At 37.6% G+C, this 19,139-nt stretch overlaps 2 protein-coding genes across 3 annotated transcripts in view; both read right to left on the reverse strand.

Annotated features, from left to right (window-relative positions):
- Nucleotides 1–1,982: 1,982 nt before the first annotated feature.
- Nucleotides 1,983–3,480, reverse strand: LOC114909171 (uncharacterized). Its single transcript, XM_029246411.1, has 2 exons — nt 3,265–3,480; nt 1,983–3,084 (listed from the first exon to the last, which is right to left on the reverse strand). The coding sequence occupies exons 1-2, from the start codon at nt 3,305–3,307 to the stop codon at nt 2,336–2,338; spliced, it is 792 nt and encodes a 263-aa protein (XP_029102244.1). The 5' UTR covers nt 3,308–3,480; the 3' UTR covers nt 1,983–2,335.
- Nucleotides 3,481–11,316: 7,836 nt separating this feature from the next.
- The window catches only part of nav1a (neuron navigator 1a), a 57,322-nt gene continuing 49,499 nt past the window's right edge, over nt 11,317–19,139 (reverse strand). For both annotated transcript variants that reach the window (XM_018760615.2, XM_018760614.2), the window contains 14 exons: nt 17,842–17,963; nt 17,056–17,240; nt 16,543–16,705; nt 16,192–16,387; nt 15,867–15,964; nt 15,490–15,585; nt 15,076–15,244; nt 13,993–14,228; nt 13,667–13,818; nt 13,472–13,546; nt 13,168–13,364; nt 12,240–12,358; nt 11,897–12,094; nt 11,317–11,588 (listed from right to left, as the gene is read on the reverse strand). In XM_018760615.2, the coding sequence (XP_018616131.2) occupies nt 11,493–11,588; nt 11,897–12,094; nt 12,240–12,358; nt 13,168–13,364; nt 13,472–13,546; nt 13,667–13,818; nt 13,993–14,228; nt 15,076–15,244; nt 15,490–15,585; nt 15,867–15,964; nt 16,192–16,387; nt 16,543–16,705; nt 17,056–17,240; nt 17,842–17,963 (2,102 nt within the window). In that variant the 3' untranslated portion in view covers nt 11,317–11,492. The remainder of the gene's footprint in view (nt 11,589–11,896; nt 12,095–12,239; nt 12,359–13,167; nt 13,365–13,471; nt 13,547–13,666; nt 13,819–13,992; nt 14,229–15,075; nt 15,245–15,489; nt 15,586–15,866; nt 15,965–16,191; nt 16,388–16,542; nt 16,706–17,055; nt 17,241–17,841; nt 17,964–19,139) is intronic.

Raw genomic sequence — 19,139 nt, forward strand, 5'->3', positions numbered from 1 at the left:
GAACCCCAAACAGGACCTAAGACCCGGCAGAGCAGGGCCCAGCCAAACCCGCTGCACCACCGCACCCCCCTTAAGTGAACACCCCCCTTACAACTATATTTGTCAACTTGCTCAGGTACAACCAGTCACCTTATTGATCATAAGGATTGACTGGATTCTTTACGTAGGTCATATCCAGCTGTGGAGACCTGTAAGAGTGTGCCGACAGTTTTGTGTCAAATCTATAAAAGTTATGAACAAATACAAGAAATGTCCATGCAAAAGATGATAATAACTGTATTATAGTGTCCCCTACTGGACAAGATGTCCTATAGAAAATTTCACATTTATGAATCAACATTAATAAGTGTTTGTATTATCATTATTGAAAGTTTTTAATTTTAAATTTTTTAACCAGAAAACTTGTTAGTTCTAATTTCTCACAAAGAGATACAAACAGATAATTATATTTATATTTTTATGTAAATCTATTTATAGCATTGTGTACATTGTCTGTTTATATTATATATTGTATACGTTGTTGCCAGACTGTGGCCTGTGTACTGCACTGTCTTGTCTTGCTTCTGCACTCATCTGTTGTTTTTGTCTTTTTACAGACTGCATTGTGTGTTTTATGAGGCATGGAGTTCCAAAGAGAAACAGAATTTCGTTCTCCTGCTATGTGTAACTCCTCTATAGACACAATACCTATAGTATAATGTTGACCTTGACTTTGCAGATCATCACAATATACAAATGAACATCAATTCATATACCTGTTTTCCCCAGTGGAACTTTATCATAACTTCTCAAAATAGTTTTTGCCTTCAAGCATTAATGTCTCATTCATTTCCGTGCCACACAAATCTGGCAGAACACACCTTTACTGTGAAATTTGAAGTTAATTTTATTTTTAATGAAGCTCAAAGTTAATAAAGAAATGTTTAAATAAGTGATACAAAATAAGTTTTACATATGGATACATGTGAAATTTTTACAGAACCCAACTAACACAAATTAAGGGAATTCTGTATTATTTAGAGTTTTTAAGTTGTGATTAAATATTACAAATACAACACAGACAGACTTCTGGCCTCAGCTGTGTTCATTTGTTGAGCCATTGCACTTGTGTACTACTGTGCTTCTCTTTTGTGCTTCCCTTAACTTTACATATGCAGTTTCTCCTTTATGGCGAAGTGCTCAGATAATGCAATACCATAGTAAATTTTTCGTATAGTACAGTATCTAAAAAACAACTCACGACAACTATTGTTGATCACTAGTGATGGCAAGACATCGATTACTGCCACAAACTAAAAATGTTTTTGGAGTTTTTTTGTAACTGCTAAATGTTTCAGACATATTGAGTATTTATATTGAGGGATGCTGTTGGGGTTATCTACTGTAACTAACATTGCTTGGTTTCATTCATCAGGTCTTGCTCTGGTTCAGCCCTCATCCTCAGATACTGACCATGCATCGATGTTGCTCGCCTACTTATAGGAGCAAGAAAGCACAATCCAGGTATTGTTTTTTTATTTCAAACTTCCACCATAGGAAATTGTTTGTACTGTATCTAGTCATGGTACAGGCTACAGTACATACAATCTCATAAAAACCACTGATTGCCATTAATGTTGAAAATAAATTGTCGATTATGAAATAACTATTCTCATAAATAAGCCTTTAAAGTTTGCGGTGACAAAAGCCAGTAATGTACAGTTTTGAGTTTTATCTTCATTGAATGAGGACAGAGATTGAAATGTCTTGCATGTCCAATTCCTCTTGGTCTTGTCCTCAAACAAAGGACCATTAACGAAATTTAAAATAAAGGGTTGGAAGAAAATAACAGCAACAACAGTCTACAAACAGTTTATTTTTATTATACATAAAATGAGTCACAGACATATCAAATACAATGAGGTCTTTTATAAACTTAAAACATACAAATCGAAAGTGTAAAACGACACATTTCAAAACAGTGACAACCATTTGGCCACTGACTTTGTGAACAACTTTACCTCAACCATATTCCCATTCTGTAGGGTTTTGTCACTTGTGGGCTCCACTTTCTCACAGCTCATGGTATCAGTTCCTTCATTTACTGTTTCCAACAGTGTAGCGCAAGATACCTGAAAGAAACACTTCAAGACGGTAAAACCTGGGTTATCATAATTGTGTAAATACTAGCCAGATTCTAATAGCACAAAACATTCAGATAACACAAAGAAAATGTGAAACCACCACTAGGTTTAACAATAAAACAAAAGTTCAAAATGAATGTTAAATACATGGTAAATAAGTTGCAAAAATATTCTCAATAACTCTTCCCTCTGTAGTTTATAGTACACCGACTCTATAGATCTATAATCTCACCTTGATTAAAGCCACCAACTTTCACAGACAGGAATTTCATAACTTCATTGACCATCAGAGTGACTAACAATTCCATGGTGTTACTGCTGGCCTCTGAGGGAGGTTTCAACACTATCTGGGCACTTTTTCCACCACAAACATCTGAAGTTTCACTCTTTGCTACAGAACGTGACACATCCTGGAGTGGACCACTGGGGCTTGCCGCTGTGGCCGCAATCAGACCTTCGGATTTATCATAATGCTGGGTAAGAAAGCAGAAGAATTCCAGCAGCAAGTGTCTCACACACTTCCCGATGAAGACATGAACTAGCTCAGAGAAAGCCTGCCTTGCTAGTTCCAGCCTTCCGCCTCCTTCTGTCTTTAAAAGTGCCAGCTCAGTGTTGATCCTGTAGGACGCCCTTTTTAAAACGGAGAGAGCATTGCTGTCCACCATAATAAAGCAGTGCACCTCCTGAACAAGCTCAGGTGACAACAGCTGTATGGTTTCTGTAGATCGCAGCATGTCCAGCCTTCTCTCTCTAGCTGAGTTGGTATCTATGAGATCAAGATCTTTAACCTGCTCAGCATCTTGGAAAATTCTCTTCATGATGATGTCCAGAATATTTTTAGCAGTGAGCTCAGTGCTGGTTTCTTCACAAGAAGACTGGAGAGGAAAGCTGGATGGAGGAGCATGACTTGAGCTTGAGATATCAACAAAATGGGAGGATCCCTGACTGAAGATATCTTTTGGTAGGGGAACACTGCTCTCAGCTTCCTCTTCCTTGGTTGTCATGGGTATATCAACAGAATGGTAGGATCCCTGACTGAAGATATCTTCTGGTAGGGGAACACTGCTCTCAGCTTCCTCTTCCTTGGTTGTCATGGGTATATCAACAGAATGATAGGATCCCTGACTGAAGATATCTTTTGGTAGGGGAACACTGCTCTCAGCTTTCTCTTCCTTGGTTGTCATGGATATATCAACAGAATGGTAGGATCCCTGACTGAAGATATCTTTTGGTAATGGAACACTGCTCTCAGCTTCCTCTTCCTTGGTTAAGAACTCCTCACTTGGAAGTTCCAAAAGGCTTTGGCTTGTTGGTTTAAGGGACTCTTCGGAACTGTCAGAATTGTTACTACCGACGTTAGTCACCTTCTTTCAGACACAGATATGATCTTACAGACAAAGCCTAGCCAATGCGTTCAGGAATGAGAAGCAACAATGGTATTTTTAAATGCTCTAAACTGAGCCATATACAATCTGAATCAAAAAGCTGAAAAACAAAGTTGCTCAAAAGCCTTCAGTTTAGAGTTAGGAAAAGTTCTGCACTGTCTCAGTGCACACATTTCATATAGTATTGCGATACACAATCAGCCTTCAACTGATCAAATCTTGACAGTTATAGAAATGATATAGAAAAAGGCATTAAATATCAAATTCAACACCAGGTATACTGGCCTTGACCTGGATGAGGAAGAACTGCTGTCAATAATGGTAATATCAAGTACTAGGGCAAGTGCTGGGAGGGTGATTCTTGTGGCAACTTCTGACACCCATGTTGCAATGTCTGAGCACAGGCTGGTAAATTGACTTCTTGTCATCTATCATAAAGACAGTTAGGAAGATGCACAACATATGGGGGATGCCTTACTATGAAAATATTATTTCTGAGATATCATAAAAATTCTATATTCAGATGACACTGAAATTATAAGATTTTTGCATTCTATTAATATTGTCATAAAATGTTGAAAATGAAAAATGTATGATGTCAAATATTCTTTCCCAGTTGTGAAAAACATTAAATTACAGTAGCATTCTGAGCATTAGTTGGTGGTAAAACAAACTGTGTTATTACCATATTCTGTATGTCACTGCGACCCAAAGTTGCAATAAAAATAAATACCAACATTTTTCTGAAATTTTAGAACTGATACCTCAGCTTTTCCACTGCACATGGCTAGTGTGAACAAATGGGGATTCAAATCCATGCCAGTCCTTAAGGGACTTACCTGTGCTCCAGTGTGGAGGTGTGGGATGAATGCATTTTAAAAATAAAGCTTCAGAAAAAGTTATTTTCAAATGCCATAGGGTAAACAATGTTAGGAATGACTTCATCAAAATTCAACTGCAATACATTGAAGTCTACAAACATAAATGAAAATTAACATACAGTAATAAAAGAATAAATTACAGAAAACTTACAGAGCTGTGCATGCTTTCCTGAACTTTATTCCACTGCCTATGAAACAAAAAGAGAGATCTTGAGATTGAGGAAATAAGTCTAAACTCTTATTCAGGATCTATTACTTTAAATTCTTTTGTTTTACATTCACACCAGATTACATAAAAATAGAATGTAGACTTACTCTTCGTTTAGATGTTGAAGCAATGAAGAAACAAGAGGCGAGACGTTTAGTAAGTGTAAAGGTGGGGAGCACGCACCCCTCACTCTGGCCGGAGGGTCACATGTCTCCTGCAGAGTCGGCGAGTTGCTTTCTTGAGACTCTGCTCGTAAAACTGAACATGTATGAAAGGTGAACACAAGATAGCGATGAACACATTTCCAACTGTGCCAGGCAGCGCAACAACAGATTACCCAGAAGCTTTCTTCCATATCCTCCGGCATGATGGAATTAAACTAATTTTGACTTCTTCCTTGGGCAATCATTTCATTCTCTCAGACATTATACAAACCATACCACAACAATATTTAACTACTGGAGCTAATGAGTTATTGCAGGATTTATGTGTATTCTTTGTTTATGATGCATTATTATATTTAATCATTTCAAAAACAATTGTTTACATTTAGCTGACGCTTTTTCTCCAAAGCAACTTACAGAGTGGAGGTTATAATTATTTACCCATTTATACAGTTGGGTAACTTTACTGGAGCAATTTAGGGTAAGTACCTTGCTCACCAGTACTACAGATGGAGGTGAGGCTCAAACCTGTGACCTTTGGGTCCAAAGGCAGTAGCTCTAACCAGTAGTAGCTGATAGCAGTAGCTGATAGCTATCAGCTATCCCATTCAAATCTTAATTGAAACAATTTAACAGCCATATTTCTTTTATTTGAGAACAGTAGAAAAAAGAATATAATTGAGAAATCTGAAGGAATTTTAATGAGTTAATAAGTTTAATGAATTTTTGCCTCAAGTTAATAAAAAGCAGTCAAAATAAAGTTTCTAGCTATGCACCAGTTTTATTTTTTTTTTTTAATTTTTTAAAAAAAATTAAGAATTGAATAAATTGAGGGACTGCTATCATTCAAATCACACGGTAGCAGCGCTACTTGGGTAATTAAAAACAAAATCAATAACGAATAGGCTTCTGGGCCTAGTTGTGTTTACAACTCAAAGGCCAGGGTAAAAATTTGATAAAACGGGAAATTGTTTGCAATGCTGAAAAGCAGATCTGTCAGCTATCAGGCTGTTACCTGCAACTTTATTTGTGTTCTCATTGGCTTTTTTTCTGAGAAAGAACTTCAGTTTTTCCATCTTGCAAGAGATTCAGATTTCTCAGCCGTTTACTCTAAACGAACTAGGTAGCATCCCTGAAACAAAAAATACATGCATAAATAAAATACAATTATACTTGCTTTCGAACAACATAAGCAAATACATTTTAGTCAGGAGAGCCAAGGCTGTGCTAAACTTTCTGTGACATTTAACTTTGCAACAGCAGATATTTTTTTTTGTTTTTGTGTTATATATATTAACTCTTGTCAGCACAAAGTATATTATATAGTATATTAAATACTATAGATCATTCTTTTACTTTATATTGTTATTAAAACTACATTTTTCATGCATTCTTATTTCAGTAAACTCACTATTTTGTATAAATACACCAGGATTTTTTTTTTGTTTCACAAATTAACATGTCCTACCTATTACAGTTCAATTTCTGGATAGTTTGGTTTCTTGCACAATTTTTTTTCAGCTGCTAACTGCAAATACAACCCTGAAAATGCTGACAGGCTCAGTAACAATTTTAACTGACAGGGTTAAGTGACATCATACTGTAACTACGGACATAGCAACTTGAACCATGTACATAGTAACAGTAACTATGTAGCTATAGACCAGTCTAAAGATGATAGTATTATTTCTTACAAAAACAGTTTGACTTTTTAAAGAAGGGATTAAGTATCATATGTATTTCAATTTACTTTTCTAAATGTGTACCATTTAATAAGGTTGGAAGTAGTGCTGTATATTATTTTTAATACTATGCTGGCCAAAATAAGTTCATGATCTTCCACCAAAAAAAAAAAAAAAAATCAAGTTTTGGCAGGTTCCACACAGTGTGGAGGATAACAGGCAGCAAGGTCTTCTGTTTCCACTGTGAAGGTCAAATTAGGGTAAAGCTTATTTTCGGCTATTAATAAGTCCACCTTATTTGAATTTACACTTTATATATGAAAATATAATTACATTAGATAATTCCATGCAAAAAATGGCCATCTCTTGTAAAAATTTCTGGCACGCCCTATGGCAACCAGACCTTTTGGTCATGTTTTGGTATGTATTACATCTTTATATCTGTGCATTTCAGTGTAAAACAAGACACAAGGTTCTTATCCTATGGCATGACTTTTATTGAAACAAATGAAGAATGTTATATGGATTTGTTGCCTTCATATACCCTGTTAATTCAGCAGGGCTGCTCTGCACTGAAGTAATAAAAAGGTATGTTTCCCACCCTCAAGAGACATTTCCTCTTTGATATTAAGTGATTGTTGTCGCGGATGATTAACTATTTACACTGTTTACAACTGCAATGTTCTGTACAAAATAGGAAGAAAGTTTTACAAATGATTCATTATGAAAAAAAGAACATTTGTTTAAAAAAACAAGAAAAAAAAGTTTAAAAAAGAAAAAAAAATCCCCCTTCCCCCACACATATAGTTAGGTCCTAAAAAAAATCTGAAAACACAAATATGACATGCATTGACAACATTTATAATTCCATCACATTTGCACGTCAGTTACATTACATACCATCATTACACCGTTTTTCTTTTTTTCAATTCTGTAATTAGCAACAAGCTTTCTGCAAATTTTAAGACTCGGGTGACTACTCAGCAACCTGTATTGGCTTCAGGATAAAGAAGAGATGAATATATCAAAGTTAAAAAGTTTCACGTTTTCTCTCCAATGAAAGCTGCGTGAGCAGAATTGTCGCACGCATTGGCTTTGGGTGTCCTAGAGGACAGTTAGTAGTTAACATTTCTCAACGGTGACACATTACAATGATTAAATTACTGGTATCCGAGTGTTTCTTAACTGATCCATGCTGACTTAAGGTAATATTTAAATGGAGGAGAAAAGGCGAAAAAAAAAAAAAAAAAAAGCTATTAGATCACCATTAGGATTGCTTTGCCGCCATTCCAGTGAAAAGTAAGCACACACAAAAGACAAGAAATAACAGTAAAGTCTTCTTTTCCGTCTCCTTGTCAGTCTTTTTAGAGATTCCCACTACTTCAGGCCACTTGAATAGGACCAGAGTCTTTGGCTTACCAGCCCAAACTGTTCAAGCCATATGGTACGAGGTCTCGTCACTAACTTGACTCGCCTTGTAACACTGGAAGTTTGAGCAACAGATTTAAAGCATGTTTTGAATGCATTTAGATAAGGCCACAGGTCCTAAAAATTGTGGTCAAACTGATACACAAGAACACCTTGCACTACCTTAACATTTGTATCTGCCTTCCCCATCCAACACATCTCCTCCATTCTTCAAAGGGAAATTACTGCGGCCCTCACCACCTACGGGAAAGTCATTGCAGATTTGTCAAAGAATAACGTAAGTGGCACATATCTTGGGCAAAATATTTTGTTATTTCAGTTCCTGTACAGAATTGTACAAAGTTTGCCTAAGCCAGTAAAAGTTGCTTTGTAGTGCTCAAACACAATATAGCTGCTCCAGCACGACACATGAACCCACACAGAGGAACAGACACAACAATCAGGCAAATTTCACACAGGCAGGAAAAATGGCTTCTGTTGTCTGCTTGCTCAGGCAGCGGTTGGGGGTTGTCACTCTTCTGTTTATTTTATTTTTGAATTTCTACTTGTAGTTCATCTTCTGCAAGTGAATTTTCCATAACCAGTTAATCAGGCCTCGAGCCAATTTCATTTTTATGTAACCATGGCTTTCATTTCACAAAACATTCCTAATCCAAGTATCTTGCTCCTTTTTGCTATTACTGTGTTTTTATGTACTATTCACACAAAAAATATTGTATAAACAACCTCTGCAGAAATTGCCAGCCTTGTTTCCCAAACCAGACTTAATTACTTAAAACTATTATCCAGCAGTCTGAGATAATCTGATAATAGCTAATAAGGCAAATACTTCAGCAGCAGAACAGAAGCCATTTTGTTCCATAGCCAAACTTGCAAATTAGCATAAGAGGAAAAAAATCATCTCTAAGAAGCTTCATTAAAAAAAATAAAAAAAATAAAAAATTAATAATAATAGAAAGTGTCATTCAGGGAGTTTTTAGAAAAAAGCATAAGTATCCATGACTAAGACGCAATCTCTTGGTACTGACAACTTGGTCAGTCTTCATGATGTGCTCAAACCTACACTGCATGATGGAGTGGGGATTCTAAGACTGCCTTTTAAGACTTGACAGATGTATTTATTTAGTTGTAAGCTATAAGCAAAGCACTGACATTCATATATACAGCTGACTTTCTCATATTGGACCATACTATTATAAAATCCTAAAAATCAAATCAAAAATCTTTCCTTGCTACATTGTTTGAGGACACTTAAAACTATTAACTGCAGGGCTAATTGGAGAGATGACCATTTGGAACTTACTAGACCACAATTGTAACGTTATCCCCCTATAAACTAATGTGGCCTCTCTGCCTCATGTAAAACACCCAATTTTGTCCAAATTACTGGCAGTACTTATTATGGTCATGCAGACTAACAGTAAGGACTGCAAGTGGGAATGGGGTGAAGAAAGACTTTCCACTATCTTTCAGATATTCTTTAAAAAAAAAAAAAAAAAAACTAAAATGTGAGAGTTTTCAGGCAACCTAGAAATTGAGGCATGGAAAGAAGGCTCAACAGGTTAATTTTCAGCAATAGATATGTTTCTCAACATATGCGGGAGGACAGGGTTGCACCTTTTTCCATGAGGAACTGTCATTTCAACTACAGCATAGTTTGATAGCACCAATTTCATCAGCGCTGTTCTATGGCTAGCAAACCATGTGCATGGCATTATATAAAAACTGGAGCAGGCAGCAACTGTACATTCCATTTCCTTTTGAGATTACTGTCTCCTACTTGCATACCTTCTCTGTGTAATAACAAAAAATGTCCAATATTTAAGAATGTAAAGATGCCTGCATCTTAAATGACTATTGTTAATAATACTTCTCATGCTGAACAGTTCAAGAGGTCAACTAAAAGTGTCAGATGATGCAATAAAACTAATGATTAGGCCTGCTGCTGCCACCATTGGCTCTTTCACAATACAGAATGAAACAAGTTAAATACGCATTATAAACCTGAAAAAAGTTCTACTGTATACTTTATATTTTAGATAAGCACTTGTGATTCAAGGTATCACAACACAACATTTCCAGTTTACCAAAACAAAATACAACCTGCATTAAAGAATTTTGCCCACATGTATCGCATAAGAAATCTGAAGAGAACCATCTTAATGGCGTATTTCTCTTCTTGCTGACTATGCAACAAAGGCTCAACATTACTGCTTATAATGGCATCTCAACCCATTTTTAATAGTGTAGGAGCCCATGTTTTTATGCTGAGAATGTTTTATGATGAGAATGTGGAAAAGCGAAGAGCTTCAGGTAGAAGGAAACACTGCCCCCACAGGACATCCAGGTAAACTGCACTTTTAACTCTGTTCTTGGACATTAATACGATAAACTTCAAATCAGTTGTAATACATCTGATGAACCAATCCTACCTTCCAAACATACAAATTACTCAATGAAATAAAGTGCATTGTTTAATATCTAGTAATAAAAGCAGCTTAAAGTCTTATCCTCTACTTCACATTGTCTCAAAACAATACAGTTAGTCCTGCAACCTGCTGAGGGTACTGCAAACTCCGTATCTGATAGACGTTAATTCCTATCCCAGATAGGGTACAGATTTCTGCTGTTATCAGAAATGCTTAATAGTGGGTGATCAACTTCAGGAAATACAACATGGAGTTGCTATATTAAGGCCTTTGTTGAAGCACCATATGATTTAGTCTGTATTGAGAATTGCATACATTTTATAATATAGGTCTTCACAACTTGGACATTTGGGACAATTTCACAAAGTCTTTTCAATGTTTGCAACAGAAATATGTTGAAAACTTTGACAAATAGCTATTTTACCAAAACATTTAATCTAGGGAGAAGTGATGGTCTGAAAAGCATTCACCTTGAATAGGACAAAGATAGAACAGAGTATCATCAGAAATTGTCACTGAAGCCATTTAAGAAAAAGCTGTTTGATCATTCTAAATAGAAACATGGACATAATTTCAATAATTTTTACATGCTTATTTTATCTCTTCACATGAAAAAAAGATTAACAGTACCAAGAGTTTCAATATACAGGATTTTACTGATGAATTTAATTTATTAAGTAATACTATGTCCTGCATATTGGATATTTGATGTCCCTGGTGCCACACAATGATTCCCCCCCCCGGCTACAAGCTGTGAAGACCAATCAGGTGCAAAGAATACTGTAATTTCTATCATCAGCACCTGATTCCTTGGGTAGTATGAATGGTAGAAGTAGAACAGCAATGGATACCAACCTTAAGAATAATCATATTTAAAACATAAAAATCATAAATATTCTTTAAGAAAAAACAAATGTCACAGACTTGTAAATAAAATAAATTCAGAGAAGGGTAGATATCCTCTCAAAGTTTTCAAAACAAAGCTCTTTCCGTATCAAAAAAAAAAAAAAACTGGGTAGATGTAGTTTTCAAGAGAAGTATATTGGAGGTCTGGTAGATGTATAACTATCAGAGTTACTTTGTTTCTGCAAAACTAAAAATAAACTCTTGATGCCGACAGACCCAACACATGGATCCCGAAGTAACAGCACAAGCCATCCAAAATGTTCAGTGTTTAACTTTCAGAAGCTTCTCAAAGCGTGGACTGCATATTGGGGTCCACCGGTGTTTCCTGGTCAGGAGATTCAATGTAATTGGCAGCTTCCTGCAGCTTCAGCAGCATTGCCATCTGGGTCAAACCATCGTAACAGGAAAATTAACATGTTTGAAATGAACATGAGCATGTTTAAGCTGAGTTAGACACTTGTAAGAAATCCTGCACAGTTATTCACTAGACATCTAATCACATTCTCACAAATGTTGACTAAAGAATTCAATAACAAAATTTATAAAGAACAAGTTATGTCAATTTGAAAAACATTATGACCTTTAAGAAACATAATTAATGTTAATACTGAGAAACTTTGACAAAGTGATACCAGCAATGAGGTAAACAAAGGGTTTAAGGTGATCATCCTGAAGGTGAAGATATCTCACCAATGGGTCTGACTCAATGCAGCTGGCTGGATTCTCCTTTACTGTCCTGTCCTCACTGGGTTGGGCCATGCCCCCAGGACCCATGCTTGGTGGAGGTAGGTGGAACAGTTTGGCCTGGTCTTGCTGCGCTGAAGGCCAGGGCAACGTGTCCCTCACCCACTCAACAGGATCCTCCCATGCAGCCTTCTGACCGTGAACCTATCACACAGGAGCAGAGGCAACTCTTCAGACTGTTAAGCTAATGCAATAAGAGTGAAACTTCCTTAGCTTTGGGGGGATATTTTAGTGCTTCATTCACATCAACATGTCCATACATCTTTTTGGGGTGTTTGAGACCACGCACCTTGATGCCATCCTTGGCTCCCTCTTGTAGATAGGGGATGATTGAGTGGTTCCATAAATCTATGAACCAGGAACGGAACTCATCCACAGTTACAGGGCAGGACAAGAAAAAGCAAGGCCCTGTAGAGACAAACACACAGCTCAAAGCCAATAAGCCAAGGAACATGATGTCAAAGGGTCTCAAAAACATTTACGACAATTTGTCAATGATTTTTCGGTGTGGGAATATCCAGTAGCCCCCCCCTTATCCGTGGGTGATGTGTTCCAAGACCCCCAGCAGATGCCTGAAATCACAGATAGTACTGAACCCTATATCTACACTGTGCTTTTTCCTATACAGAAGAAGAAGAAAGAAAACTAGTGACCAATGTCCAGATCATCATACGTATAGATTTTCTTTTTTTTTTTTCCTTTTTAATAAAGGTTTATTTTATAAATTAAAAAAAAAGAAAGGGTTACTTGAGCACAAGTACTACGATACCATGACAGTCGATGTGATAACTAAGATGCTACTAAGTGATTAACGGGCAGGTAGCGTATACAGCGGTGACACCCTGGACAAAGGGATGATTCACATCCTGGGCGAGACAACGCGAGATTTCATCACACTACTCAGAATGGTGTGCAATGTAATACTTATGAATTGTTTGTTTCTGGAATTTTCTATTTACTATTTTCGGACCGCAAGTAAACTGCAGAAAGCGAACCTGTGGCTAAGGGGGGGACTACAGTACAAATAGAAACACTGCTGCTTGAAGCTATCCTAGGAAATTCTACCGAATTCTTAAATGTAGTGTGTATTTCCATTACATTTACATTAGCCCCCCAAAACCTCATCTTTTGCTTAAGGATTTATACCAGTTTTTTATTTATATATATATATATATATATATATGCACTTCCTTCACAACTTTTCCAGGATATCATACCAATAAGGAAGTCGGAGGTACTTTGCTTCTCCAGGAATGTGTGGAGGTGATACCAGAGCTTTGGCACCCAGTCCAGCACCCGCAGAAGGTCCTCGTTGTCCAAGCTACTCTCGTTCTCTGCTTCAACTAGCTTCCGGTGCAGGTAGCGCACAAGGAAGCCGTTGGCCGGCTCCACATTGTTGGAGAATGTCACCATCCTAAGAGAGACCAAAGACCCACAGTTTCAGTGTTCCAGGTAACCACATTTCCATCACCTGTGACACTTGCTCCTCTTTTCTCATAACTCATGCACTGGCAATCTCACCTGAAGCTGAGATGCAAGCCATGGTTGGAAGTCATCTTCACTGTTGGTTGGTTAGTTGTTCCAATAACGTATGGGCTGAAAAAGCAAATGTACCACATGCTAGGCTCGATGCAAAATCAAAGGCAATTTCAGTGCTCAAGAACCATGTAAACAGTGGTTATCTCTTTTGAGATAAACTGTGATGCTGCAACCTACCATTTGTGATACTTGCAGGTCAGGGCACTGTTAACCAACTCGCTAATAGCTGCAGCGTCACTAAGATCATCAAGGATAACAACCAGTGGAATATCTCCTGTGCTTTCCAGGTCAATCTGATTTGCCAGATTGGAAAGATACAGCTGGAGATCCTAAGAATCAAATAAGGAAAGTAAGACATTGGAATCAGAGATTTACCAACAGAAAACTCAAGGCCATGTTGGCAAAGCTGTGTATGTCCATGTCCCTCTTGAAGGATTGGTGGAATGTTTAATAATTCTGAAGCTTTATCCTACGGCTGCCGCAGGCCCCTGTAGCTCCCTCACCTTGCAGGACTGTCGGTGCATGTTGTAAGTTACAGCGATGCCCTCAGTGGCCTCACGGCCGCTACGTTCCACCAGGTACTCCGCAAGCCTGGAGGTGAGGTAGGTCTTCCCAGTGCCACTTGGGCCTGACAGGATGAGGCGCCGGTGCTTGAGGAGGAGGCTGATGTAGTGTTGCATCATGGGCTTAGGGATCAGTGTTTCGAACACCAGACTGTCCACACACTTCTCTTTCAGTCCTGGAAACAAGGGGAAGCCAGAGAGCCATGAATTCAGACATGTTAAAGAGTGAATGCCAACAAACTTGATAAGAATAATCTGATTATATTATCAGACTAGAAAGTTGGTCTAGATACACAGAGAGAAAATGTTTTTGCAAAACTAGGGAACAAACAACATCTTTATCATGACCCTCAATCGCAGAGGAATACAGCTCCTTCAGAGACTTCCAATACAGATGCAGTTATATTACACTGACAAATTTTAATAAAAAAAGGCATATGGTCAGTTAAATAATATCCCACATAATATCCATCATAAAAAAGGAGAAATTTGTGGAGGTGACCAGATGACTGCCATGAGCCAAGTGAATGACCACCAGGCAATACCTGTGAACATAGCACCAAGATATATGAAATTAAAAAAAAAAAATATATATATATATATATATATATATATATATGTTTACATTATCACAGAATATATATATATATATATTCTGTGATAATGTAAACAAAAATGTTCTGACAATTCAAAGTATAGGGTTATGTTGAACAAGATCAACAGTAACTATCTTAGCAGACTAGCAAAGTCTTGTGGCACCAATTCTCACAATATAACAGTGGGCAAAAATACATCAGAAGCACTTCAGAAATGACCTCTGATACTGAGTACAAAAAATAAAATGAAACTCCTAGAGCAGAGGGGCAGACACCATGCTAGGTTTATGCTGGTAATATAAAAAGTTGGACCCCAGTCATTCTTGGCCACAACTGACCAATGGCACCAAAAGACATATCCAAGGCTGAAGGTTTAACCACTACTCTAGCAGCTGCAAGAAATTTGATCAGAGACATAGCCACTGACCTTTCAGTGAAATCAGGATGCTGCAAGAACCCTTAGCCACACAGTGAGAAGGTGTCATTTCAGGCGGCTCTGTCCCCAGCACCCTTTTGCTGTGATTTATTTGGTAGCTGTAGATGGATTCCGTGGACAAGCCCAAACTTGAGGCGAGATCCACTTTGTTGATGTACTCCTGTTGAGAAGCACAGATCAAATGTCAATAGTCTACACTGATACCAAGGCATGTGACAAGGAATGTACATATAATCAATACAACTGAATCATAAAAGTGGGATTGCAGAGTGGTTAGGAAAATTAAACAGAAGTAGGTCTAGAAAGTACATCAATAAAATTAAAGCTCAAAGCTACGTGGGAGATTTTACATTGTTATGGAAGATTATTATCTATCACATAAATGATGTAGTTACTGCAATTTACCTTGAAGGCCTGGCTGATGGCTGCATCCAGCACAGCCCAGTCTGTTTTGCTGTTGACCTTGACCAAGCCTATGAAGAAGTCCTGCTGCTTTACCTCCTGCACAATGACAGATGGCACAGAAGACAGTATTAATGGCTGTAAAAGAAGTCCAGTGTATTTTTTAGCTTAATGTTATGTAGACAAACATGGGCATCCTACAGAACAAGAACAAACAGCTCATTTAACAACTGATACAGCATGACGAAGAGGATGCTCTCAATAAAACTTAGTTAATACTGTAGATGTAATTGCAAGATGCATATTAAAATTTGCAGCCATCTTCCTCGCTATGTTGGGTCAAGCCAGTCATTCTTGGAAAGAGTAAGGATAATGCTCACATCTCTGAAGACTTGTTGGTCAGGCACACGAACCAGCACCCTGATGTGGAATTCATCCTTCTGCAAGGAAAGGTTCAATGAATCCATCAGAGGGGCCTCTGCAGAAAGAAATAACATGTAAATGATATAAGTCAATATACTGAATTAAGAGCCTGCAGATGTGCTATTTTTATGTTTAATTGTAAGTCCCTTTGGAGAAAAGCATCATCTTAAGAAAAAATTAAGCATTTTAATCTCATAGAAGGATCTGGTATGGGAACTAGGTACAGGTATTTAATATTATACTTTGAGCATCAGTCTTTGAAAACTTGTGGCTGAAACCAACCTGGACCACTGCACTCATTGAGGCTCAGGCTGAAAGATTTAGTGAGTGACATGGTCAGGGATTGCCGTGGCGATGAAGACAACAGCAATGTCAGGCCTGAAGGCTGGGAAGTCGAGTTGAGAGGGCCCGAATTAAGAGTAGGGCCCGTGCCAGTCTTCAGCTGGTCATTCTCAGCCTTCAAATTCTCAACAGTCATCTGTTGGGGATTGTAAATGGGGTTAGTTGGGGTGGTTCCAGAAAAGAAGTCCCTGATTACCACAATGACAAAATAATGAGATATTCAGCTACTTCTTTAAATCATGCAGTCACTAGACCAATGGATATTTGTCTGCAACAAACAGGGTACCATACCTGCATATTATTCATGGCTTCCCGTAGCTGCTCCAGCTGGTGAGCGGAGTTCAGGGCTTCCAGGCGGATGTCTGTTAGCTTCATCTCTTTCTCCCAGAGCTCTGAACGCAGCTCTGACACAACCTTTTCTTCGCTTTCCGGCTCCTCTGTCCCTTCAGGAATTCTGTGGAGATGCATTCAGATCAAGTTGAGTTATCAAAAGAAACTATCAGCGTACAAAATTTTAGTAAGTCCGCCCATTTAAACAATTTTTACCACATATTTTCAATAAATCATTTTGGGTTACAACACGTTCGGCAGAGAAATCACACAAGGATGCAAAGGTTTTTGATTTGAATCTTATGTAGGTAAGGTCAAAAAAGGTACTTATCCTAAATTGCTCCAGAAAAAAAATACCCAACTAGATAAATGGGTAAATAACTCTATGCACCTAAACATCTTAAGTCACTTTGAAGACAAGTAAATGAATACAAGCAACACATGACCACAGTACAAAGAGCTACAGTAATTTACATGGAAGAGGAGGCAGAGGTAGAGGACTTGAGGGAAGTGGGTGGGGCATCCCCTCCATCATGGGAGAGTTTGGGGGAAGAGGGGGCTGAGGAGTCAGGGGTTGCGATCTCCTCGATGTCTGAGTACGAGGTGGTGGACTTGGGACCCTTCTTAATGCTGAAGGCCTTGTTGAATGAGCTCCTCAACTAAGGAAAGAAAACAGGAGAGGTTGATGTTAAATGCTGCAAAATCATGGCCTCTGGTGGAAGAAGACCCACATAGAAATAAACACATGGCATATTATTTTACATAAAGCATTGAAGCACATGGTGTATACCAAATTAATCTTCCAATGACAATGAATTGAGAAGACTGGCACATTTTCAAACCACGCAGCCATTCTGGCATTTCACAGTACATCACTGCATCTGCTTGAATGAGAAGGTTCGCCCTATTGACCAGTGATTCAATTTGTATTCTAGTGCTTCTTTTTCCTGTAGTGAAGAGAGGTAAGGACTAGAAGGAAAAGTCAGAGTTTCTCAGCAAAGGGGAGCACTTCAAACACATTAAATTCGAAGGCGAGTGGAGGAAATAGCTGCTTAATTGGAGATGCATGAAGAATGTGAACGGTTAGGGGCTTGATGAATAGTAATCCACATAACCAAGCACTGTAATTTACCTACCTGTTTTACCTTTTTTCACTAGCCAGTCACTAAATATATGGATGGTCATTGTGAAATCATGCACAAAGTTAAACCCTCAGGACAATTTTTACTTGTAGTGGCTTTAAATTTTATAGTTCTTTACCCAGCTCTTCTTCTTTTTCTTCTTGGCATCAGCATCTTTGCAGCTGCCAATGCTGGAGTGGCTAGTGATGCTGTTCAGGCTGGAGATGCTCTCAGAGGAGTTCTGCCGTTTGATACGCAGCTCTGTGGTTGGCAGGAGGAGAAAAATGGGACAGAATGAATGGTCCCAATGGCATCCGGATGAAGGCAAGAGTAGTTACTGGACCAGCATGGCTGGACATCCCAGATAAACTGACTCATGGACAAACCTTATCAAACTCAGCCAAAGACTGTGAGGAGCAGCAAGCTGCTAATGTGGTAACACCTTTGAGCAGGATATTTACAGAGGATTTTTTTCTGAAAGTCTGCATAAATTGTTCTGGAAAAATATTTCCAATAAACAAATAAAAAAAAATAATTAAAAAAAAATCAGTAATGAGTGTCATTCTTAATATAAGTCTGCTTCATATTTTACTGAATCTAAGGTGCTCCCACCAAAACGATGAAAAGTTGAACAGCTCCACATGCATCACAATCATTTCAATATATAACTTAGACCCGAATTAATAATATTACCACAGGAAAAACAATCTCACTATACACTGTCCTGCTATAATTAATTTCATGCTATTATCAAACAATTAAGGGTCTCCTATATAATTAATTCCTCAAATATTTGTTGGATTTTAACTTTTCTAGTCTTTCTACTAAACCAAATTAAATCATGGAAGCTGTTAAAATGTACAGAGAAGGTCCAACTGAAATTGATCAATTTGCAAGGGCCCACAATGTCTCCACCAAAAATTAACTGTAAACAGGAGGAGGAAATAGGTTCAGCGAGAACAATTTTTTTGTGTGTTTTGTATCATTAAGACTAACCCTGTCTCTTCTGTTAAAAATGATAATGTTTCTTGAATTAACCAGTTCTACGCTTGCATTTGGATCAGTGAACTGTACAATTATAGAACATTACAAATGGAAATCAGACTAAACATATCCCAAAAATATCCCATTATAGTGCTGAAACAAAAAAAGTCTTAACCAGTGAAACACATATATTTAACCATTTTTAAAGCCAAAGGACAAATTAATAAATTAGTTCTGGATATCAGCTGAATTAAACAAAGGCTTTTCCAAAGCTAAGAATTAAGTATGTAATAACAGTTTAATTGAAATACTGTAATAACAGTTTTAATGGATAGAATGATATTTGCTGATATTTTCACTAATATAGGAATTCCGGATATTCATTTAATTCATAAATTCCATTTATTATTAAAAATAATAGCAGTATTACATCTTCTTAATTTGACTCATGCC

The sequence above is a fragment of the Scleropages formosus genome, chromosome 19, assembly GCF_900964775.1.
Source record: "Scleropages formosus chromosome 19, fSclFor1.1, whole genome shotgun sequence".
Classification (NCBI taxonomy): Eukaryota; Metazoa; Chordata; class Actinopteri; order Osteoglossiformes; family Osteoglossidae; genus Scleropages; species Scleropages formosus.